Source organism: Periophthalmus magnuspinnatus, chromosome 16, assembly GCF_009829125.3.
Source record: "Periophthalmus magnuspinnatus isolate fPerMag1 chromosome 16, fPerMag1.2.pri, whole genome shotgun sequence".
Classification (NCBI taxonomy): domain Eukaryota; kingdom Metazoa; phylum Chordata; class Actinopteri; order Gobiiformes; family Gobiidae; genus Periophthalmus; species Periophthalmus magnuspinnatus.
In genome coordinates, this window is record NC_047141.1 from 4,796,367 (window position 1) to 4,821,143 (window position 24,777).

The window sequence follows — 24,777 nt, forward strand, 5'->3', positions numbered from 1 at the left end:
TTTATAATTGCAGATAATTAAATTGAGAAATCAAATATTACTCTTTTGTGGATTCAAGATTAAATTAAAGCCAGTATCAAAACTAGATCCTTTACATTAGCGTGTAGCATCTGCTCATTGTTACACCAGCGTTACCGTGGAGACACTGACCTGGAATGCACACATTTTTTACAGTTTCATTTTTAGTTTGCTGAAAATATTTGAAATACTGGACTGAAACTGGAAAGCCGCCTCTATTTTTACTGTGCGGGAATGTCTGGAAAATCAAGCGGTGTTGTTCAGAGGCAGAGGGGCTGAAGAGGTTGAAATAAGTGAACGAAAATGGCTCCAAGAATCTGCGGAAAAAAGTTTTTAAATTGGCCGGAGCTGACAAAAATCCAGCGTTACCAATCTGAGCCCAATTTGAAATCTGTCAGAAGCCAAAGAGGAGGGAGTCTAACCCGCAACCTCCTGGCTGAGAGGAGACAGGACGACCACTCTGCCGCAATAACACAACGAGCAACATCAGAACCAAGTGGTGCGTGTCAGATGCCCTCCCAGCGTCCTAAGCCTGATGAACGAGACAGAGGCGTAATTACTGAGGGCCAGTGAATGCACCACAGCAGCAGGAGGCTATTTGAAGCTAACCACAGAACAAAAATAACAATCCTCCAAGGACCAGAAATGTTTCGTGACCTCAAAGGGCCTGTACCTGAGTTTTCCATGTATTTGAGCAAAATGCGGCTCACCCCAGTGCGGATATGTTGTATAAGCAGCTTATAAACTCATCATGGTGAATCATCAGGATGTTCTCAATGCATAAGGTGTCTAAGGAATAACTTTGGACCACTTTTTTGTTTTTAAGATGGTGAAAATCAGGTACAAAGACTTTAAAGCTGCACTATGTAACTTTTCAGGTGGAGGGTCTGCTACCGTCTTTGCCTGGAATGTCCCACACTATGGCATTAAACTCATTTATCTGCGTTTATTCATCTACAGGTGAAGTTTACCTGAAAAACATGCAGGACTGAACCAGGACTAGACCAGGACTGAACCAGGACTAGACCAGGACTAAACCAGGACTGAACCAGGACTAGACCAGGACTGAACCAGGACTGAACCAGGACTGAACCAGGACTAGACCAGGACTAAACCAGGACTGAACCAGGACTAGACCAGGACTAAACCAGGACTGAACCAGGACTAGACCAGGACTGAACCAGGACTAGACCAGGACTAATCCAGGACTAAACCAGGACTAGACCAGGACTGAACCAGGACTGAACCAGGTCTAAACCAGGACTAAACCAGGACTAGACCAGGACTAGACCAGGACTAGACCAGGACTAGACCAGGACTAGACCAGGACTAGACCAGGACTAAACCAGGACTAAACCAGGACTAGACCAGGACTGAACCAGGACTAGACCAGGACTAAACCAGGACTAAACCAGGATTGAACCAGGACTAGACCACGACTGAACCAGGACTAGACCAGGACTGAACCAGGACTAGACCAGGACTAAACCAGGACTGAACCAGGACTAGACCAGGACTAAACCAGGACTGAACCAGGACTAGACCAGGACTGAACCAGGACTAGACCAGGACTAAACCAGGACTGAACCAGGACTAGACCACGACTGAACCAGGACTAGACCAGGACTGAACCAGGACTAGACCAGGACTAAACCAGGACTGAACCAGGACTAGACCAGGACTAAACCAGGACTGAACCAGGACTAGACCAGGACTGAACCAGGACTAGACCAGGACTAATCCAGGACTGAACCAGGTCTAAACCAGGTCTAAACCAGGACTAAACCAGGACTAGACCAGGACTTAACCAGGACTGAACCAGGACTAGACCAGGACTAGACCAGGACTTAACCAGGACTGAACAAGGACTAAACCAGGAACTAAACACGGATTGATCCAGGACTGGACCAAGACAAGACAAGACCAGACCAGGACTAAACCAGGGACTAAACCAGCACTGGACCAGGTCTAGACCAAGACCAGACCAGGCTCTCTGTATTTATTCAAGACCAGGTCAAATTTTACCTGAAAATCTTGCATTCTAACTATGAGCACATCGCCTCTCCACAGATCTCCCCTGTAACCTGTCCGGGTGGAATCACCTGTTTGTTTAATGCTGTACTGTGGAACATCCCAGGTAAGGCAATAACATCTCCATGGAGACAAGCAGGTATCCTCTGATCCTCTGTAGCTTGTGTAACATCTGTGTCAGATCAGAGGGAGAGAAATGGAGGCCACAGTGTCACTAATGCACTTTACACAATAATGCCCCAGTGTGTCAGATGCCCTCCCGTCCTCATATAATCCAGTGTGTCAGATGCCCTCCCATCCTCATATAATGGAGTGTGTCAGATGCCCTCCCGTCCTCTTATAATCCAGTGTGTCAGATGCCCTCCCGTCCTCTTATAATCCAGTGTGTCAGATGCCCTCCCGTCCTCATATAATCCAGTGTGTCAGATGCCCTCCCGTCCTTTTATAATGGAGTGTGTCAGATGCCCTCCCGTCCTCATATAATGGAGTGTTTTGCATGTGTCTTTTTTCTGCTGAATAAATAAAGTTTTAATCCTCTAAACCACAAGATGAGAGAAGAAGAAGTTTGGACATAAGCTCTTTGTGAAAGGCCCAGAAGAGAAAAGAGCTGAGAAAAGTGTCTGATAAACAGCAACAAAGAGACACAAAGAAACAATGGACCTGATGTGTCTGTACAGGACTAAACCAGGACTGAACCAGGACTAAACCAGGACTGAACCAGGACTAAACCAGGACTGAACCAGGACTAAACCAGGACTAAACCAGGACTGAACCAGGACTAAACCAGGACTAAACCAGGACTAAACCAGGACTGAACCAGGACTAAACCAGGACTGAACCAGGACTAAACCAGGTCTAAAGCAGGACTAAACCAGGACTGAACCAGGACTAAACCAGGACTGAACCAGGTCTAAACCAGGACTAAACCAGGACTAAACCAGGTCTAAACCAGGACTAAACCAGGACTGAACCAGGACTAAACCAGGACTGAACCAGGACTAAACCAGGACTAAACCAGGACTAAACCAGGTTTAAAGCAGGACTGAACCAGGACTAAACCAGGACTAAACCAGGACTCAACCAGGACTCAACCAGGACTCAACCAGGACTCAACCAGGACTGAACCAGGACTAAACCAGGACTGAACCAGGACTGAACCAGGACTAAACTAGGACTAAACCAGGACTGAACCAGGACTAAACCTTGACTAAACCAGGACTAAAGCAGGTCTAAACCAGGTATAAAGAAGGACTAAACCAGGACTGAACTGGATCTAAACCAGGACTAAACTGGGACTAAACCAGGACTAAAGAAGGACTAAACAAGGACTAAACAAGGACTGAACCAGGACTAAACCAGTACTAAACCAGGTCTATTAGTCATCATTAACACTTCTATTGGGGACACGGGGGTCATGGGGGGATCATGTTCATGAAATTAGAAATAAAAATTCTAGCTTTCATTAAACTAATTAAGACGACTCGAGGCGTGTCACAGACGGAGCCGGACTGTGGACCCTGAGGAGCAGAGGTGTGTTCAAGTGTCCAAACGGGCATGGAAATTACAGCATCTCACACACAACATAACACTATATTATTTCACATTCTAAAGAGTGAAGGCGTCATTAGCAGAGGTGTGTTCAAGGGCCCAAAGAGTGTACGGAAATTACAGCGTCTCACACACAACATTACATTATATTAGAAAGACCAGACCGTGAAGGCGTCATTAACAGAGGTGTGTTCAAGGGTCTGAATAGTGTACGGAAATTATATACTGATAGAGAGAGAGGGAAAGAGAAGAGAGAGAGGGAAAGAGAAGAGAGAGAGGGAAAGAAGAGAGACGGGAAAGAGAAGAGAGGGAAAGAGAAGAGAGAGACAGAGGGAAAGAGAAGAGAGAGGGAAAGAGAAGAGAGAGACAGAGGGAAAGAGAAGAGAGAGGGAAAGAGAAGAGAGAGACGGGAAAGAGAAGAGACAGAGGGAAAGCAAAGAGAGAGGGGGGGAAAGCAAAGACAGAGGGAAAGAAGAAAGAGAGACAGAGGGAAAGAGAAGAGAGAGACAGGGAAAGAAGAAAAAGAGAGGGAAAGAGGAGAAAGAAGAGAGAAAGAGAAGAAAGAAGGGGGAAAGGATGAGAGAGAGGGAAAGAGAAGAGAGAGAGGGAAGAGAAAGAGAAGAACAGGATCAAGGTAGAGAGGAGAGAGAGAAAGAAGAAAGAAGGGGAAAGAGGAGAGAGAGAGTGAAAGAAGAGAGAAGAAAAGAGGGGGGAAGAGAAAAGACACAGGGAAAGAGGAGAGACAGAGGGAAAGAGAAGAGAGTATGAGCGGAGGATGAAAGGAGTGAGAGAGAAAAAGAGGCAAACAGAGGAAATGGTATGAGAGAGGTAAAGAGGAGTGAGGGACAGAAAGTGACAGATGATTACAGTCCTCTGTGAAGCAAAGAGAGGTCTGTGAGGACAAACTGTGACATTTCAGGTAAATCCAGACCAGACCAGACCTGAACCAAGTCTGAGTCAGAACTAAACCAGGTCTAAACTAGGAATGAGTTGCAGCTAAATCAGAGAGGTCTAGGCAGTGGTTAACCAGAACTAAACCAGGACCAAACCCGGACTAAGCCAAGACTGAACCAAGACTGAACCAGGACCAAACACGGACTAAGCCAAGACTGAACCAAGACTGAACCTGGACCAAACACGGACTAAACCAGGTTGGTGCTCGTCACACCTCCACAAAAGCAGATCTTAATTGTAAACGTTGAATAAATCTCCTGTGAACAGACCTGAGCCGGGCACAGAGATGAGGACTGTGTGGAAACAATGAGTTAAACCGGATTTAAACCAATGAAAAGAAAGGACAGGTCACCGCGGCAACAAGCTATTAACAACACTAATGAGCTTTAAATTATGTCTCTGAGATGTGTTGACATTAGTGTATGCAGGAGAAGAGAAGGAAGGAGAGAGCGAGGGAGGAAGAGGAGAGGTGAGGGGAGACCGAGGGGTGGAGAGGGAGGGAGAGAGCAAGGGAGGAAGAGGAGAAGTGAGGGGAGACAGAGGGAGGGAGAGAGCAAGGGAGGAAGAGGAGAAGTGAGGGGAGACCGAGGGGTGGAGAGGGAGGGAGAGAGGGAGGGAGAGAGGGAGGAAGAGGAGAGGTGAGGGGAGACCGAGGGGTGGAGAGGGAGGGAGAGAGGGAGGGAGGAAGAGGAGAAGTGAGGGGAAACGGAGGGGTGGAGAGGGAGAGAGCGAGGGAGGAAGAGGAGAAGTGAGGGGAGACCGAGGGGTGGAGAGGGAGGGAGAGAGCGAGGGAGGGAGGAAGAGAGATAGGGAGAGACCGAGGGGTGGAGAGGGAGGGAGAGAGAGAGGGAGGAAGAGAAATAGGGAGAGACCGAGGGGTGGAGAGGGAGAGAGCGAGGGAGGAAGATGAGAGGAGAGGTGAGGGGAGACCAAGGGGTGGAGAGGGAGGGAGAGAGCAGGAGAGGAAGAGGAGGAGAGATGAGGGGGGAGTGAGGGGTGGAGAGGGAGAGAGTGAGGGAGGAAGAGGGAAGAGATGAGTGGAGACCGAGCAGCGGAGAAAGTAAGGGAGGAAGAGGAGTGGAGGGGAGCAGAAAGATGAGGGAAGACCAAGGGTTGGAATGAGAGGGGGGTATGGAGAGAGGAAGAAAAGACAAGAGAGAGAAGGAAGAGAGAAAAGAGGAAAAGGGGAGGAGGAGAGAGGAGGAGTAAGAGAAAAAGAGGAAAGAGAGGAGGGAGGGAGCAGAAGAGAAGAGAGAGGGAGAGAGCTGAGATGGGAGAGAGGGAGAGAAGGAGAGATAGGTGGGAGGGAGAAGGGAGAGAGGCGAGGGGAGGGAGGGAAACAGAAAAGAGGAGAGAGACAGAGGTGGGACAAGTATGGGAGAGAGAAACAGAAGAAGGAGGAGTGGAGAAAAGAGAGGAGAGGGGGGAGGGGGAAGAAAGAGAAGAGAGAGGGAAGGTGAGGAGAGAGAGGGAGTGAAAGGAGAGAGATGAGAGGGAGGGAGAGATTATGTCACAGCTCCTGTAGAAACTTCAAAAGAACGACTCAGCTGCAGAACAAACATCTGTGATGAGGTTAAAGTCTTTTATTCAAAACCCAAACCTGTAATTATCCTCATCAGACCCAGAGTGAACCAGGACCGAACCAGGACCGAACCAGGACCGAACCAGGACTAAACCAGGACTAAACCAGGACTAGACCAGGACCGAACCAGGACCGAACCAGGACCAAACCAGGACTAGACCAGGACCGAACCAGGACCGAACCAGGACCGAACCAGGACCGAACCAGGACTAAACCAGGACTAGACCAGGACCGAACCAGGACCGAACCAGGACCGAACCAGGATGGAACTAGGACTGTTTTAGGGTGGGAATACCACTTGCAAATTGAACCAGAGAGCAGATTTGGTCCTGGTTTAGGCCTATTTTAAGGCCTATTTTAAGGCCTATTTTAGGCCTAATAGTCCAGTTACAAACCCGGTTTTGATCTGGAGGCACTGAATACTGTCATATTCGCTGCTTGTTCAAAAAATTTAGAGAAGCGCTGCTCCAAATGAGTTTCATCTTCCTATTTAGAGGTGCTTATTGAGGACTTTTGAATTGCTATGGCAACGGTGGTATATTTTCATCAAACCCATGTTAGAGAATTAAAGGAGCCGTATCAACAATTTTGTTTTTAAATTTGATGAACTTGACAGATGTGTCCCCAGATACAAGATAAACATGTTCAAATGGCCATCGCACATGGAGCACAGGGTAATCAGAGTACAGAACACAGAACACAGAGAGCACAGGGTAATCAGAGTACAGAACACAGAGAGCACAGGGTAATCAGAGTACAGAACACAGAGAGCACAGGGTAATCAGAGAACAGAACACAGAGAGCACAGGGTAATCAGAGTACAGAACACAGAGAGCACAGGGTAATCAGAGTACAGAACACAGAGAGCACAGGGTAATCAGAGAACAGAACACAGAGAGCACAGGGTAATCAGAGTACAGACCACAGAGAGCACAGGGTAATCAGAGTACAGAACACAGAGAGCACAGGGTAATCAGAGTACAGAACACAGAGAGCACAGGGTAATCAGAGTACAGAACACAGAGAGCACAGGGTAATCAGAGTACAGAACACAGAGAGCACAGGGTAATCAGAGTACAGACCACAGAACACAGAGAGCACAGAGTAATCAGAGTACAGACCACAGAACACATGGAGCACACGACAGTGTTTACGCAGCAGATGAAAGAGGGAGGAGGTTCAAGGCTAAAAGCAGGACTGAACAAACATTTGTTGTGTTTCTCCTCTTTCTCTCTGCTTCCTCTCTCTCATGCTCTCTCTCCCTCTTCTTTTACTCCACCTCTCCCGTTCTCTCTCCTTCCCTCTTTTGTCTATTTCTCTTCCTCCTCTTTCTCTTTCCCTCTTGTCTCTCTCGCTTTCTCTCCCTGCCCCCCCTCTTTTTATCCTCTCTTTTTTCTTTACATTTCCAGTCTCTCTTTCTAATGTTTCCCATTTTCTCAACTTTGACAGTCCATATAGAACAGAAAAACACTGAAAAGCGTCAAAGTGAGTCAGAACTGAACTTATATAAACTATGACACATGTACCTGGGTCCCCCGCACATTCACACACACATATGCCCACTGACATGCACACACACCTCCACACATGTAAACCACAAAAGAAATTAAACTGTGGAACTTGTTGATGAATCTGTAGTGAACCAAGGACACCTCAGGCCCTGTAACAATGGGAACATGAGACTCACACCTATTCTGTAAAACGGACTTTTCATTTTAACCATGTTCTAGTTGTCTCCCCTCATCATTTACTCACCTTAAGTTGTATTTAGGGTGATTCATGCTTGAGCAATCTTTAATGTCCTGTATTCAAGGCGTCATTATTCAGATCTACTCCTGTTTTCACCGTCCCTAGTACATGTCCACTGTTACGTACGCATTTTATTCTCCAGTTTTATTTAGAGGTGATACTCATAGAACTCAGCAGCATCGTGTCGTCATTTTGGTACAAATTTTTTTAAATGGGCTGCTTGCTCAGTTTTCTATTGTGAAATTCAGCGAACTTGTTTCTTTTATGATGTTGTTTTAGATTAATGTTTTGATTTAAAATGTCCAAAAAACTGTAGCAGACAGAAGCACAATATGTCTTCTTTAAATGCTCAAACTCTTATTGGGGTCTTAGTAACTGTAGTATCTTCAGTGGAAGGACTTTCTATTTTAGTCCTGGTTCAGTCCTTGTTTAGTCCTGATTTAGTCCTGGTTTAGTCCTGGTTTAGTCCTGGTTGAGTCCTGGTTTAGTCCTGGTTTAGTCCTGATTCAGTTCTGGTTCAGTTCTGGTTTAATCCTGGTTTAGTCCTGGTTTAGTCCTTGTTTAGTCCTGATTTAGTCCTTGTTTAGTCCTGGTTTAGTCCTGGTTCAGTCCTGGTTTAGTCCTGATTTAGTCCTGGTTTAGTCCTGGTTCAGTCCTGGTTCAGTCCTGGTTTAGTCCTGGTTTAGTCCTGGTTTAGTCCTGGTTTAGTCCTGGTTCAGTCCTGGTTCAGTCCTGGTTCAGTCCTGGTTCAGTCCTAGTTGAGTCCTGGTTTAGTCCTGGTTCAGTCCTGGTTCAGTCTTGGTTCAGTCCTGGTTCAGTCCTAGTTGAGTCCTGGTTTAGTCCTGGTTCAGTCCTGGTTCAGTCCTGGTTTAGTCCTGGTTCAGTCCTGGTTTAGTCCTGGTTTAATTCTGGTTCAGTCCTGGTTCAGTCCTGGTTCAGTCCTTGTTTAGTCCTGATTTAGTCCTGGTTTAGTCCTGGTTCAGTCCTGGTTCAGTCCTGGTTCAGTCCTGGTTCAGTCCTGGTTCAGTCCTGGTTTAGTCCTGGTTTAATTCTGGTTCAGTCCTGGTTTAGTCCTGGTTCAGTCCTGGTTCAGTCCTGGTTCAGTCCTGGTTCAGTCCTGGTTTAGTCCTGGTTTAATTCTGGTTCAGTCCTGGTTTAGTCCTGGTTCAGTCCTGGTTTAGTCCTGGTTCAGTCCTGGTTTAGTCCTGGTTCAGTCCTGGTTTAGTCAGGAGGAGCTGTCCACTGGGCTGTGGTGCTGATCTCTGTCTGCATAATGGGGGTATTGATACTTTGCAGTGGCCTCATGCTGGGGGGGGGAGGGGCTTGTGCTTGTGACTGTAATGTTATGTGAGAGGGACTAGTTTCACAGCACAGATCAACTCTCCTGTTGTACTTGCAGCTAAGACAGTTCTTTATAGTCAGAGTTCAAATAAAGCTCAGATTAAAGTCTAACTTGAGTAACAGAGCTTCAGACAGAGCAAAGCCTACAGTTAGCATCACACCCCCAATATCAATAATGAGATCTTATTATAGATCCATGGTCTGCACCCAAACCACACAGTCCTACAGTTTTAATAGAAATTTAGCAATGCATTATGGGAGACTCAATCCTACTTAGTCTAGGGCAGTTATTGGCGGCACCAAAACATTGAATGACACATAAGGAATGTTACAAATATCCTTTACCCTTTGCCCTGATCACTGCTTTGCACATTTGTCATTTCTTGACCCTGACACAAGGACAAGTTTGCAGCTCTGTCAACAAAGCATAGAGTGGATCCTTTGAGATTATTTCACTTTCTTTTCTTTACTACATAATTCCTGACATCATACTACACGTATTCGATGTCTTCTGTTTCCATTTGTACTGCGAATTAGAAGGTCTATCCAAACTTTCGCCCGGTATGTCAGCGTACGTATTATAAGCCAATTCATAGCAACAACACTTTACACATTACCCCGGCAACCAGAACGACGTCATCGCTTCTGTCCACCGGGAGCCGACTATAGAATTAATCCAGACAAAAGCAACATTTGACCTTTTCAGACAATTTTAATATAAAAACAAAACAAAAACAAAACATGAGTTCATTCACAGACAAGTTTCAAACCCAAAAAAGTCTCTCATGCTTCACATTTCAGACAGAATCCAGAGACACATGCAGGTCAACAGAGCAAGCTCGGTCCATCAGAGTCCAGCCTCACTGAGACAAACTCGAGATCTGAATGAGGTAAAATGAAATTCAGAATATTAAAGAGGAGGTATTTTACTTCTGCTAACTGCTAACACTTAACATATTTAGATCCCCATGTTTCATTTTACTGCATTGAAGTTATATTCGCCCCAAAACAACGCATTATCATGTTTTATAAGTTTCACGGTCTAAGTTTTCCCCTCCCTTTGCTAAGTCACTCCCCCTTCAGAGCAACATCACAACACAATCAGCTGCATCCCGCTAATGAAACTACCGCGGATCACGTCAGGTTTGTGAAGCTGCTGTGTAGTTTTTGTATCACGTTCTTGTATATTTGCGGAGAATTGTCGTGTAGGAGCATGGGTGACGTAGGTTTGTGGGCGGAGCATCGTACAGGCTCGTACTGCTAACTGTAAAGAGAGTTTAAATAGGCCCCAGGAGAGATGATTAAGCTAGTCAATCGTGCATGGATGACATCTGGAAACCTCTTCAAGCATGTTTTTGACGAGGGAACAATGTTATAACATGGTAGAAAAAAACAATATATTTGGCATAATACCCCCTCTTTAATCTTACTTTGAATCAGTCTTGAAAAATTACAACTTTAAATTTAATGTCTTGAATTCAAACGTCTTTGAACCAGTCAGACGAGAAACACATTTTTCAATATCAATGCAAAAAAAAAAATACAGCCTTCTTTCATCCGTGTTCATTTGAGTGGATTTGGATAAGTTTTGCCAATAGAACAAGCGCAAAATGTGTCGTTTTAATTAAAATAAGAAAAAGTCACGTATTTTCTCATTGGAGACTGTAATTAGACCATAGAGACCATACACTTCTTCTATTGGCAAATTTAGTTTTAAGACAAGTCAAAATTTACTCAAAGCAACACAAACACTACACACCAAGCACTTATTAACATGTGATCTTATTAAGAGATTACAATTTATTATTAAAGTCATAGTATGTAACTTTCTGGAGGTGACACGGCACCTGCACAATTCCATGGAAATAGAAAGCTAAAGCTAAACATTCTCCACGATAGATTTTATGCTATACTGTGGAATATTACAGCAAAAGGGACAATATTTCCATGGAAACAAGCAGGAGGAGGCCCACACCCAGGCCTAATAAGAGTCAGGTTTGTGGAGATGCAAGCCCGCTCACAGTAAGGACGCTGTGAGTTTGTTTTTCAGTGCAATAAACACATGCTTTTATTTTAGCCGTAGTTCTGGCAAAAAAGTTACGTACAGTGGCTTTAAGATTCTGAATTCAGACCATTTGAACTCGTGGAGACATTGTGTTTTGTCTTGTTGAGTCTTAGAACTTTACATCAAATGGACAAAGTTTAAAGTTTAAAATAAGTTTAAAGAATTAATTGTAACACATAACATATTTTAGATCACCATGTTTCCTTTTATTGTTTTGGAAATGCTATATTTGAGCATATTAACATGTTTTATAAGTCTCCGCTCTCTTTGCTCTCTGTACTAAGTCACTCCCCCTTCAGAGCGCCATCACAACACAATCAGCTGCATCCTGCTAATGAAACTACTGCACATCTCATCAGGTTTGTCAAGTTGCTGTGTACAGTTTTGTATCGTGTTTTTGTACATTTATGGAGAATTGTTACGCGGGGGCACGGGTGACGTAGGCTTGTGGGCGGAGCCTTGTACACGCTCGTACTGCTAACTGTAAAGAGGGTTCAAATAGGGCCTGGGAGAGATCGTTAAACTAGTCAAACATGCATGGATGACATTTTAAACCACTTCAGGCATGTTTCTGATGAGGTGTGTTATAACATGGTAATCCCATAATACCCCCTCTTTAAAGTCGAATTTGAGATAATAATAATAATAATAATAATAATAATAATAATAATAATAATAATAATAATAATAATAATAATAATAATAATATAAATTAATTAATTAATTGTTGACAGAGTTCTTCCTCCTGAGCGGCACAAACAGCTTCTGTGCACAGAGTCTGAACTTTTGATCCCTCACGCTGTAGATGATCACGTTCCAACAGCTGTTCGACGCCAAAATCCAAAACGCGAAAAACGAGAAGTTACACCATTTATTCCCCAGAACATTCCCGACCACGAAGACCGCGATCGGAGTGAACGAGGCCGTGAACGCCACCGTCAACGCTCCGATCGTCTTCGCCGCTTTTATGTCCGAGAACGTGGGTTTGCTGGAGTTCTGGCATTCCGATTCCGCAAGATGTTTCCTCCTCTTGGAATGCTGACGAATACTGGACAGAGAAATGATGTTTATGACCACAGTTCCTCCCAAAAGCGTGAAATCGAAGGTTGGGAAAAGCAGGAGAATGTTCCACGCTTGAGACGGGAATTCTGTGATTGTTCCCAAAGCGTAGTTACACATCCGGCTGCAGGGATTGTACTCCAGTGCAATGTCGCCATTGAAAATCATCGGTGACACAGCGAGGAAAAAACTACCAATCCAAGAAAGCACGATCAAAATAGTAGTTCGTTTTCTTGTGATAACGGAGTCTTTGTGGAGAGGGCGCAAAACGGCGATGCTACGTTCGATCGTTAGCATGAAAATAGTCGTTATAGAAACAAACGTGCATCCAGCGAAGATAGGCCCGATGACATTGCAAGGGTGGAAGCTAACCAGTTGCGAGTTAAAGGTTGTCCACTGGGGGGCGGAGTCAGTCACCATTAGGAAAACTTCCGCGTAAATGGATAAAGGAACGACGAAAATTCCGACGGCTAAATCAGCGATGGCGAGGGACGCTTTGAGGTAACCCTGCGGCGTGTGGAAGTGCTGCGTTCCCAAAATTACAGCTAAGGTCACAACATTCCCGAACAAAATGGCGACGACCAGCAGCACCATGAATATCACCATGACGACCTTGTTTACGGTGGTGCAGCAGCAGACGGTGCAGAGAGGCGCCTCCGCAGACTGCCACCAGGAGGCGGTGTTCGGCTCTAGCATGGTCCCGGTGTGTGGGAACAGTCCTGGGTCAGACCGAGTTTAGACCTGGTTTAGATTTTGTTGCAGTGATATCTGGTCCTGGTTTAGTCTTGGTTTGAACTTTCTTCTTGGTATAGTCCTGGTTTAGTCCTGGTTTACCCCTGGTTTAGTCCTGGTTTAGTCCCGGTTTGAACTTTCCTCTTGGTTTAGTCCTGGTTTAGTCCTGGTTTACTCCTGGTTTAGACCTGGTTTAGTCCCGGTTTGAACTTTCTTCTTGGTTTAGTCCTGGTTTAGTTCTGTTTTAGACCTAGTTTGGTCCTGGCCTTTCTTCTTAGTTTAGTCTTGGTGTATTCTGGGTCTGGTCCTGGTCTAACCCTGGCTTGGTCCTGGTTTAGTCCTGGTTCAGTCCTAGTTAAGTCCTGGTTTGAATTTCTTCTTTGTTTAGTCTTGGTTTAGTCCTGTCTAATGCTGGTCTAATATTGGGCTAGTACTGGTTTAATTCTATTTTAATCATTTTTAGTCCTGGTCTAGTCCTTATTTAGTCCTGGTTTAGTCCTGGTCTACTCCCAATTCAGTCCTGGTTTAGTCCTGGTCTAGTACTGCTTTGGTCCTAGCTTAGTCCTGGTTTAGTCCTGTTTTGATCTTTCTACTTGAATGGTCTTGGTTTATAACTGGTTTACTCCAATCCTGTTTTACATCTGGTTTGGTCCTGGTTTAGTTCCATCTGGTTTGGTTCTGGCCTTGATTTAAGACCTGGTTTAGTCCTGGTTTAGTCCTGGTTCAGCCCTGTTTTACATTGGCTTTACTCTTTTCCTATCTTCCTGGCTTCTCCTTTTAGACCTGGTTTATTTCCGGCTAAATCCTGGTGTAGTCCTGGTTTAGTCCTGGTTCAGATCCTCACTGTTGGTGGAGAAATGGAGTGTTGTGTGGTTGGTTTCATCTTGAGGATAATGTCGATTTGTCACAGATCTAAGAAACAAAACAAAAAAAACACAACATTCAAAACAAAGACAGTATTATTTTGAACATGTAGTGCATCATGACCTGCCCCCGAGTCTCTGCTTGTCTGGTGAAAAGAATGTTTCAGAACAAAAATCCTGGTCTAGTCCTGGTTTAGTCCTGGTTTAGTCCTGGTTTAGTCCTGGTTCAGTCCCGGTTTAGTCCCGGTTCAGTCCCGGTTGAGTCCTGGTTTAGTCCTGGTTTAGTCCTGGTTCAGTCCTGGTTTATTCCTGGTTTAGTCCTGGTTCAGTCCTGCTTTAGTCCTGGTTCAGTCCTGGTTCAGTCCTGGTTCAGTCCTGGTTCAGTCCTGGTTCAGTCCTGGTTTAGTCCTGGTTCAGTCCTGGTTTATTCCTGGTTTAGTCCTGGTTCAGTCCTGGTTTAGTCCTGGTTTAGTCCTTTTTTATTCCTGGTTTAGTCCTGGTTCAGTCCTGGTTTCTTCATAATCCTCTGTCAGATCTGCCTTTAGCATTACATCATTTTAGCTTTACTGTTAGCCTCCTGGGCCTGAACTCTGACCCCTTGCTTGCTCACGTGCCACTCTCTCTCTCACCCACAATGCACCGGGGCCTCCAGCTGCAGTAGTAAACAGAGCCGTGTTAATCTGACTATGAAATACCCACTTTACAATCTGAACTGGGATTAAAGTGTGAAACAAATGTGAGCACATACTGTGTTTCAGACGACATCAACATTCTACAGATGGAGCCGCTCAAATGAAAATAGATTTACCTTTTGTATTTTTCATGACAAAGTACAATGTAATCAAAAAACTGATGTCATCACATTCTACTCCCTGAAAAGCACCTATTGATACTTTGCAGTCACATCACGTCGGGGTGTTCTGCATGGATGTTTATGGTGGAATGTTCAACAGTTACCATGGCAATGCTTCTCGACACTTCAGCAAACACTGCTTGATACATTTAGTCCATTTAGTCCTTGTCCAATCCTGGTTCAGTCCTGGTTTAGTCCTGATCTAGTCCTGATTTAGTCCTGGTTCAGCCCTGGTTCAGTCCTGGTTCAGTCCTGGTTCAGTCCTGGTTTAGTCCTGGTTTAGTCCTGGTTTAGTCCTGGTTCAGTCCTGGTTTAGTCCTGGTTTAGTCCTGGTTTAGTCCTGGTTCACTCTTGGTTTAGTCCTGGTTTAGCCCTGGTTAAGTCTTGGTTTAGTCCTGGTTTAGTTTTAGTTTAGTCCTGGTTTAGTCCTGGTTCAGTCCTGGTTAAATCCTATTTTAGTCCTGGTCTAGCCCTGGTTTAGTTCTGGTCTAAAACCATCTCTTTCTCCATCCTCTTCCTCTCTTACCCCCTTTTCTCCTCTCCTCTCTTTCTCCCACTTTCCTCTCTCTCTCTCTCCTCATTCTCTCTGCTCTCTTTTCCTCACCTCTTCTCCTCCTCTCGCTCCATCTCAGACATATCCCCCTCTCTTCTATTTCTCTCCATCTTTTAAACATTGTCACCAGGGAAGTCCCCCCTCCCTCTCTTCTCCCTCTCTCCCTCCATCTGTTAGACAAATCCCCCCTCTCCCTCCTCCTCTCAGACGTATTCCCCCCTCTCTCCTCTCTTTCTCCTCCCTCTCTTATTCCTCTTCTCCCCTCATTCTTCTCCTCCCCCTCTCCCTCCCTCCCTCCATTTTTCAGACATATTCTCTCTCTCTCCTCTCTCCCTTCCTCTCTCAGACACATTCCCCTGTCTCTACCCCTCTCCTCCTCCCACTCTCTCTTTTTGTCCTTCTCTCCCCCTCTCCTCCACTCTCTCTTCCTCTCTCCCCCCTCTCTCTCCCCCCCTTTCTGCCCCATTCTCTCCTCCTCTCCTCTTACCCTCTCTCTTCCCCTCTCCTCCACCACTTTCTCTCCCCCTCTCCTACTCTCCTCCCACTCTCTCCCCCTCTCCTGCCCCGACTCTCTCCTCCTCTTCTCCCACTCTCCTCCTCTCCTCCCACTCTCCTCCTCTCCTCCAACCCTCTCCTCCTCTCCTTTGTTCTCTCTCCCCCTCTCCTCCTCCCCCTCTCTGTCCCTCTCCTGCCCCCATTCTCTCCTCCTCTCCTCCCACTCTCCCCCTCTCCATTGTTCTCTCTCCCCCTCTCCTCCTCCCCCTCTCTCCCTCTCTTGCCCCCATTCTCTCCTTCTCTCCTCCCATTCTCTCCCCCTCTCCTGCCCCGACTCTCTCCTCCTCTCCTCCCACCCCCCCTTCTCCCATTCTCCTCCTCTCCTCCAACCCTCTCCCCCTCTCCATTGTTCTCTCTCCCCCTCTCCTCCTCCCCCTCTCTCTCCCTCTCCTGCCCCCATTCTCTCCTCCTCTCCTCCCACTCTCTCTCTCCTCCTCTCCTCCTCCTCCCTCTCTCCTCCTCTCCAGTGAAGTGTGCTGATGCAGACGTGAGATCACAGAGGAGACTTAAAGCTGCTTATGTGTTTATGCTTAAAATCAAATATGCAAATGAGATGCAAATTTCCCCCAAAAACGTTTACAACTATCACATTATTTACTTCAAAACTTATTTCCTCAGACTCAAGACAACTGCTATAATCCTTTAGACCTGGTTCAGTTTTGGTTCGGTCCTGGTTCTGCCTTGACTAAGTCCTGGTTCACTCCTGGTTTAGTCCTGGTTTAGTCCTGGTTTAATTCTGGTTTTGTCCTCGTTTAGTTTTGGTTTACTCTTGGTTTAGTCCTGGTTTAGTCCCTGCCAGGTTTTGGTTTAGTTTTGGTTTAGTCCTGGTCTAGTCCTGGTCTAGTCCTAGTTTAGTCCTGATTTAGTCCTGGTTCAGTCCTGGTTTAGTCCTGATTTAGTCCTGGTTCAGTCCTGGTTTAGTCCTGATTTAGTCCTGGTTCAGTCCTGGTTTAGTCCTGGTTTAGTCCTGGTTTAGTCCTGGTTTAGTCCTGGTTTAGTCCTCGTTTAGTCCTTGTTTAGTCCTCGTTTAGTCCTTCTTTGTTGAGTGTGAATGAAACTGAAGGGCAGGACCTCAGCTGTTTGGTTCGAGCAACGAAACAAGAATTTGTGAAAAAAACAAACATTTCTCAGTTTGAATCAGAGGTCGAGCCAGAGGAGCAGAGCCAGAGGAGCAGAGAGACAGAGGAGCAGAGACAGAGGAGCAGAGCCAGAGGAGCAGAGACAGAGGAGCAGAGCCAGAGGAGCAGAGCCAGAGGAGCAGAGAGATACAAATATGTTTTATTTAAAAATATTTGACTTCATCACTCATCAGTATCACCTACATGACTAAATGACTAAACCAGGACTGAACCAGGACTGAACCAGGTCTTACTGTTCCATGTGAAATCTCACTTTGTAGTAAATCTTGAACGACGCATAAAAGGAGGTGTCAGTTTAGTCACAATCAAATCGAAATCACAGTTTGACTGGAACAATTAACAAATCACAACGACTGAAGCTTTTTTTATGTCCCACATTTCCTCCTGTCCTGCAAGAACAACTAACCAGGACCACACTGGAACTAAACCAGGTCTAAATCAGAACTAAACCAGGACTAAACCAGGACTAAACCGCCTCCATAGGCAGTGTGGGGGAAGTGTCATGCTTAATGACACAACAACAGATCCCACTGAGCCGCTTGGATTAGTTTGTCAGTTCAGATGTCACTGTTTTTATCAGCGTGTTTAAAATGTGATTTTTGAACAGAATCTGATTATTAAAACAGAAATCACAAATATAATCACAATGTCAAAAAAAATCACAATTACATTTTTTTTTCCAAACCTGCAATAGGTTAAAATCAAGACTAAACCAGGACTAAACCAGTTGTAAACCAGGACTAAACCAGGACTAAACCGAGACTAAACCAAAATTAAAACAGGACTAAACCAGGACTAAACCGAGACTAAACCAAAATTAAATCAGGACTAAACCAGGACTAAACCAGTTGTAAACCAGGACTAAACCAGTTGTAAACCAGGACTAAACCAGGACTAAACCAAAATTAAAACAGGACTAAACCAGGACTAAACCAGGACTAAACCAGTATCCAGTTGTAGTAGTGATAGTACAGTACAGATACATGTACTTACTGATGTTGAATTGTGTAGTTTTAAATCCAGTCATCTAGAAACTAAAGTGATGCTCTGTCCATCTCTCTCTCTGTCTGTCTCTCTCTCTTCTTCTCTGTCTCTTTTCTCTTCCCTCGTTTCTGCCTCTGTTCGCTCCAGTCGCTCTATAAGTGTGGCTCTGAGCTGTGAGCTGATTGGCTGTAGAGATACTAAACCCCGCCTACTCCATCTCTCTCTTTATCTCTCCTCCAGTCCAAGACTCAAGCCGACTGACCAAACCCTGGACTAAACCAGGACTAAACCAGGACTAAACCAGGACTAAACCAGGACTAAATCAGGACTGAACCAGGACTGAACCAGGACTAAATCAGGACTGAACCAGGACTGAACCAGGACTAAATCAGGACTGAACCAGGACTGAACCAGGACTAAATCAGGACTAAACCAGGACTAAATCAGGACTGAACCAGGACTGAACCAGGACTAAATCAGGACTGAACCAGGACTGAACCAGGACTAAATCAGGACTAAACCAGGACTAAATCAGGACTAAACCAGGACTAAACCAGGACTGAACCAGGACTGAACCAGGACTGAACCAGGACTGAACCAGGACTGAACTAGGATTAAATCAGGACTAAACCAGGACTGAATCAGGACTAAACCGGGACTGAACTAGAGCTAAATCAAGACTAAATCAGGACTAGACCAGGACTAAACCAGGACTGAACCAGATCTAGACCAGGACTGAACCAGGACTAAACCGGGACTGAACCAGGACTGAACCAGGACTGAACCAGGACTGAACCAGGACTGAACCAGGATTAAATCAGGACTAAACCAGGACTGAACTAGAGCTAAATCAAGACTAAATCAGGATAAAATCAGGACTAAACCAGGATTGAACCAAATCTAAACCAGGACTAAACCAGGACTAGACCAGGACTGAACCAGATCTAAACCAGGATTGAACCAGGACTAAACCAGGACTGAACTAGAGCTAAATCAAATCAGGACTACACCAGGACTGGACCTTCCCTCAGATGAACAGTTTCTTTTCATTGATTCTGCAGAAATCCATGTTTTTCCTTCGCATATGAAATTGTTCTCTCTTTTCTTTCTTTGTTCCTCATTGTTCCATATTTGTTTTGATGTGAACAGACCATGTGCGTTCCTGATTGGCTAATCCACCTGTCAATCACACCCATCTGAACTCGGGGAGATTCACCGGTGACCAGACTCACATCTTCATAAAGTGTTGTAGCGGTGTGTACATTCTGGATCTTGAGCAATAAAACTAAACTGTGTTTTCTAGTTTTGTTCGGGTAAAGTAAATTTATCTTTGAAATGCAGTATAATACAGTATAAGTACAATATTCACTGTAATTATCAAAATGAGTGTATTTCATAAACAAAATGTGCATGCAGTGTTTTAATAAAGAAATGAGGTTGTAAATATTGTACTTGTAGGGAAAGTATAGTAGTAATGGTGGTAGTAGCAGTTTAGTAGTGACTGTAGTAGTTGCAGTAGTAGTAGTAGTACTATTTGTAGTTTCGTAGTAAAAATCACTGGCTCTGGTCCAATTCTGAACAGCTCTGCACATCTGTTAATCCCACTGTACAAGAGATTATTCTAATCCACAACAGCTGCAGCTATGAACCCACCAGGACTAAACCAGGACTAAACCAGGACTAAACCAGGACTAAACCAGGACTAAACCAGGAATAAACTAGGACTAAACCAGGACTAAACCAGGAACACTGAACCAGGACTACACTGGGCCGAAACCAGGAAAAGACCAGGATTAAACTGGACTGAAATTAGGATTAAACTGGGCCAAAACCAGGACTAAACCAGGAATAAACCAGGAATAAACCAGGACTAATCCCGGACTAAACCAGGACTAAACCAGGACTAAACCAGGACTAAACCAGGACTAAACTAATTTATACTTATAGATTTTGTTGATACATGTCATTCATAGATGTTGTTTATGGATGTCATTTATAGAAGTTTATAGATGTTGTTTATAAATGTTTTTATTATCCCTCATTTAGAACAACATATAGATAGACAGACAAACAGACAGATAGATAGATAGATAGATAGATAGATAGATAGATAGAAAATGCTGTTTTTTACAGATGTCATTTAAGGATGAGGTTTACAGATATTGTTTTATAGATGTTTTTATAGATATTATCCCTCTTTCAAGCTCATTTGGATCATTTCCTGTGCTTCACATCAAACTAACGACCACTCTTTTCCAAAGCTAATTTTCACAAAACAAAGCATTTGATTTTCGTGGCCAAATAACGCTCTTTCCAAACAGCAGGGGGCAGATTCACCAACATATTTATTCTCAAAGTGGTTTCAAGTAGGGGCCCATTGTCCCTCTTCTTTTCGCCATCGCCCTTTGTTGGCAGTTTCTGTTTGAAAAGAAGCTAAATTTCCAGGTATCTCAATAGCACACAGTTGTCACACTAACGCTGTGTGCAGACGAGGCTCTTTGGTTTGTGTCAGAGCCTCATAACTCTCTCCCTGCTTTGCTCTTTCTAATTAATCTGTTTTATGATATTTTGTAATTAAAATGGTCTGTACCCACAAACTGAATTACCTGCTGCAGGCTTTACCGACACATATTCATCCAACATGCTTTAAAAAGTACGATCAGTTGTGTCAAATATTTATTTGGAACAAAAAAAAGCTCAGACTAAATTTAAGAAAATTGCAGAAAGTAGTGGCCGATGGAGGACTGGGAGTGCCTAATCTGTTGTATTATCACTGTGCTTTTTCTCTCAGGCATCTGACACATTTTTCTGTCTCCTGAGAGCGCACACCCATGGACTCCTCTTGAGAATATGGTCTGTGCTCCATTTGCTTCACTCACCTGTCGTCGACTAATCTTGCTCCTCAAAATAGGTTGCATTCTGTCTCATCTTCAAAACATGTGGAAAAAAACATCCCACATTTTCAAGCTCGACCGACACCTCAGCCAGCCTTCTCGTATTTTGCCTATTCCAAAATCCATCTCTGTATCGACAAAATACCATTCTTCTGGAAGTTCTGTTTTTGGAAAGTTGTGCTGGTGTTAGAGGATCTATATGACACTTAAAGTCTTTTGAGATCTTAGTTCGAGAATTCAAGTTGTCTAGACAGGATTTTTGGAGATACTCACTTATTCGTAAAGACCTTTGGTTCTGCTACGTCAGCTTCTTCGATCTGTGGCACATTGAAGGACGTTAAAGAGGTTTTTTGGGAAGGTCATGAAGCTTCCACTCAATTATAAGATGTTGCTAAAGACGCCCCTTAAAACATCGGACTCAAATGCCACTTTAACGGTCGATGAATGGGACGGGATCCTCAGTCCAAACAGGTAGGTTGCCAGGATGACATTGGTACTCTTCACATGATCTGGGAGTGTCCAAAAGTTCAGGAATGTTGGTCATCAGCTCCTGCAGTTGTTGAGAGGGTTGTTGGTAAGCACACCTCATTCTGCAGCACACTTTGCATTCTGGGAGACCCCTTGATAATGAGTGTTTTGCCTGCAACTCTCTCGCAGTGGGCCCAGAACTCATTATGTCGGGAAGGAAATGAGCGGTAAGTGAGAGGTAGGTCCCTTCAGTCCGATCTTTTACACATTGACATTCTTCTCTTGGTCAGATAGCGTCTCTAGAGAGATTATCCTCCAGACTTTTGAATCGAAGAGGTAAATAGAAAAGCAAGTGGTCACTTTATTGGACATACGCTGAGTCAATGGCGTCAGCAGCTCGACCTCAGGTGTGTGAATTTGCTTGTGATGTGTTTTTTTTGCATGGCAACCCTCGATTTTAGATGTATGTTTTTGTGGAGTATTTATATTTGCTCCATGTTGTGACGCTCGTCTGTGATCTGAGTCGGACCTCGTGTGGAAATGTTGTATTTTGTTTATTGAAAACAAAAAGTTCAAGTCATTAAAAAAAAAGAAGCTTTCTCAAGTAAAACCAGGACTGAACCAGGACTAAACCAGGACTGAACCAGGACTGAACCAGGACTGAACCAGGACTAGGCCAGGACTAGACCAAGACTAAACCAGTCCTGATTAAGTCCTGGGTTACTCCTGTTTTAGTTCTGGCTTAACCCTGGTTTACTCCTGGTTTGGTCCTTGTTTAGTCCTGATCTAATCCTAGTTTAATCCTGGTTTAATCCTGGTTTAGTCCTGGACTAATCCTGGTTTAGTCCTGGTTTAGTCCTGTTTTAGTCCTGGTTTAGTCCTTGTTTAGTCCTTGTTTAGTCCTGGTTTAGTCCTGGTTTAGTCCTGGTTCAGTCCTGGTTTAGTCCTTGTTTAGTCTTGGTTTAGTCCTGGTTTAGTCCTGGTTTAGTCCTGGTTTAGCCCTGGTTCAGTCCTGGTTCAGTCCTGGTTTAGTCCTGGTTTAGTCCTGGTTCAGTCTTGGTTTAGTCCTGGTTTAGTCCTGGTTCAGTCTTGGTTCAGTCCTGGTTTAGTCCTGGTTCAGTCCTGGTTTAGTCCTGGTTCAGTCTTGGTTCAGTCCTGGTTTAGTCCTGGTTCAGTCCTTGTTTAGTCCTGGTTTAGTCCTGGTTTAGTCTTGGTTTAGTTCTGGTTCAGTCCTGGTTCAGTCTTGGTTTAGTCCTGGTTTAGTCCTGGTTTAGTCCTGGTTTAGTCCTTGTTTAGTCCTGGTTTAGTCCTGGTTCAGTCCTGGTTTAGTCTTGGTTTAGTCCTGGTTCAGTCCTGGTTTAGTCCTGGTTTAGTCCTGGTTCAGTCTTGGTTTAGTCCTGGTTTAGTCCTGGTTTAGTCCTGGTTTAGTCCTGGTTCAGTCCTGGTTCAGTCCTGGTTCAGTCCTGGTTTAGTCCTGGTTCAGTCCTGGTTTAGTCCTTGTTTAGTCTTGGTTTAGTCCTGGTTCAGTCCTGGTTTAGTCTTGGTTTAGCCCTGGTTCAGTCCTGGTTCAGTCCTGGTTCAGTCCTGGTTTAGTCCTGGTTCAGTCCTGGTTTAATCCTGGTTCAGTCCTGGTTTAGTCCTGGTTCAGTCCTGGTTCAGTCCTGGTTCAGTCCTGGTTCAGTCCTGGTTCAGTCCTGGTTTAGTCTTGGTTTAGTCCTGGTTCAGTCCTGGTTCAGTCCTGGTTTAGTCCTGGTTTAGTCCTGGTTCAGTCTTGGTTTAGTCCTGGTTTAGTCCTGGTTTAGTCCTGGTTTAGTCCTTGTTTAGTCCTGGTTCAGTCCTGGTTCAGTCCTGGTTCAGTCCTGGTTTAGTCCTGGTTCAGTCCTGGTTTAGTCCTTGTTTAGTCTTGGTTTAGTCCTGGTTCAGTCCTGGTTTAGTCCTGGTTTAGCCCTGGTTCAGTCCTGGTTCAGTCCTGGTTCAGTCCTGGTTTAGTCCTGGTTCAGTCCTGGTTCAGTCCTGGTTCAGTCCTGGTTTAGTCCTGGTTCATTCCTGGTTCAGTCCTGGTTTAGTCCTGGATTAGTCCTTGTTTAATCCTGGTTTAATCCTGGTTTAGTCCTGGTCTAATCCTGGTTTAATCCTGGTTCAGTCCTGGTTTAGTCCTGGTTTAGTCCTGGTTCAGTCCTGGTTTAGTCCCATATGTCACATAATTCATTAAACTTGTACTTTTCTCTGCTCAAACTGAACCTTTTTCTTGAATCTGTCTTTAATTAGTGAGGCTAAAATGAGCAGATTAAACTCTTTAATCACATGTAATTACACTTCATTATGAGTCTGAAAACACATTATTTTAAAGAGGCAAATGTTTTTTTTTTCAACAGCTGAGGAACAGTGTTACAATTACAGTAAAAACTATGCTCTTTTAATCATGACTAAATATAATGTTTCCCTTGTCTTAGCAACAAATCATCTCTGCGCTGATGTGCGGAGGAATTAAGCAGCTCAAATGAGGCTGAAACAATAGCTGCAAGATTTACCGTTGAGTTGCATCTTTGTGACGGTGATTTGAACTTAAATTGTCAAAAATATATTGGGTGAAGGTAGCACTTTAAAGATGCCGTGCCTGATTTTTTCCGTCTCAAAAGCGTAAAAAAACAGAGCTAGTTATTCCTCATTCACCTTATGCATTCAGAACGTCCTAATTAATCACCATGATGAGTTTATAAACACTTTTCACAACACTTAGACCGAGACCAGAGTTTTGCTGTGATGGTAAAGTTAAAAAACAATGACCATGCTAACGCGCACTTCCTGTTTCTTGGACAATAAAACGCTTTTTAAGTAGATGGAGACAGCACACAGTTGATTTATTTCGACGTCAAGAGCAACGTCGTCAATCAAATGTCGTCAATCAAACCTGTTGCTAAGAAGGCGCCGCATTGGTATGTTTATATCTTGAAATAAAAAAAAAAAAACAGGATCACGTAGAACAGATTAATACAAACATTTAAAGGTTAGAATGACGAGTCTGACGGCAGCAGTTACAGAGAGAGGGGTTTTTCAATAGAAAGTGAATTGGAACCGATGAAGCCGGAAGTGCACCCATGATCACTTCCTGTTTGGAATGCGGCGGCTAGCAGGTTAGCTATGTCCATTTATATATACAGGCTATGAAGGGCAAATACATAAAAAAAAATAATAATAATAAAAATAAAATAATAAAATAATGTATGAATAAAACAAAACAACTCTGAGCACGTTTTCATGATAAAAGTGACATACTGTGCATTAGCAGCATTAGCAGCATTAGCATTTTTCAGGCAAACCAGTTCAGTGAGCACATTAAGAATTGCAAAAATTAAAATTCTTGTAGTTTTCTTGAAGGCTGCGGAGAT

The 24,777-nt window shown here is 44.3% G+C and overlaps 1 protein-coding gene across 1 annotated transcript; it reads right to left on the reverse strand.

Moving 5' to 3' along the window:
• Nucleotides 1-12,008: 12,008 nt before the first annotated feature.
• Nucleotides 12,009-13,043, reverse strand: LOC117383638 (beta-2 adrenergic receptor). Its single transcript, XM_033980835.1, has one exon. The coding sequence runs from the start codon at nt 13,041-13,043 to the stop codon at nt 12,009-12,011; it is 1,035 nt and encodes a 344-aa protein (XP_033836726.1).
• Nucleotides 13,044-24,777: the final 11,734 nt, after the last annotated feature.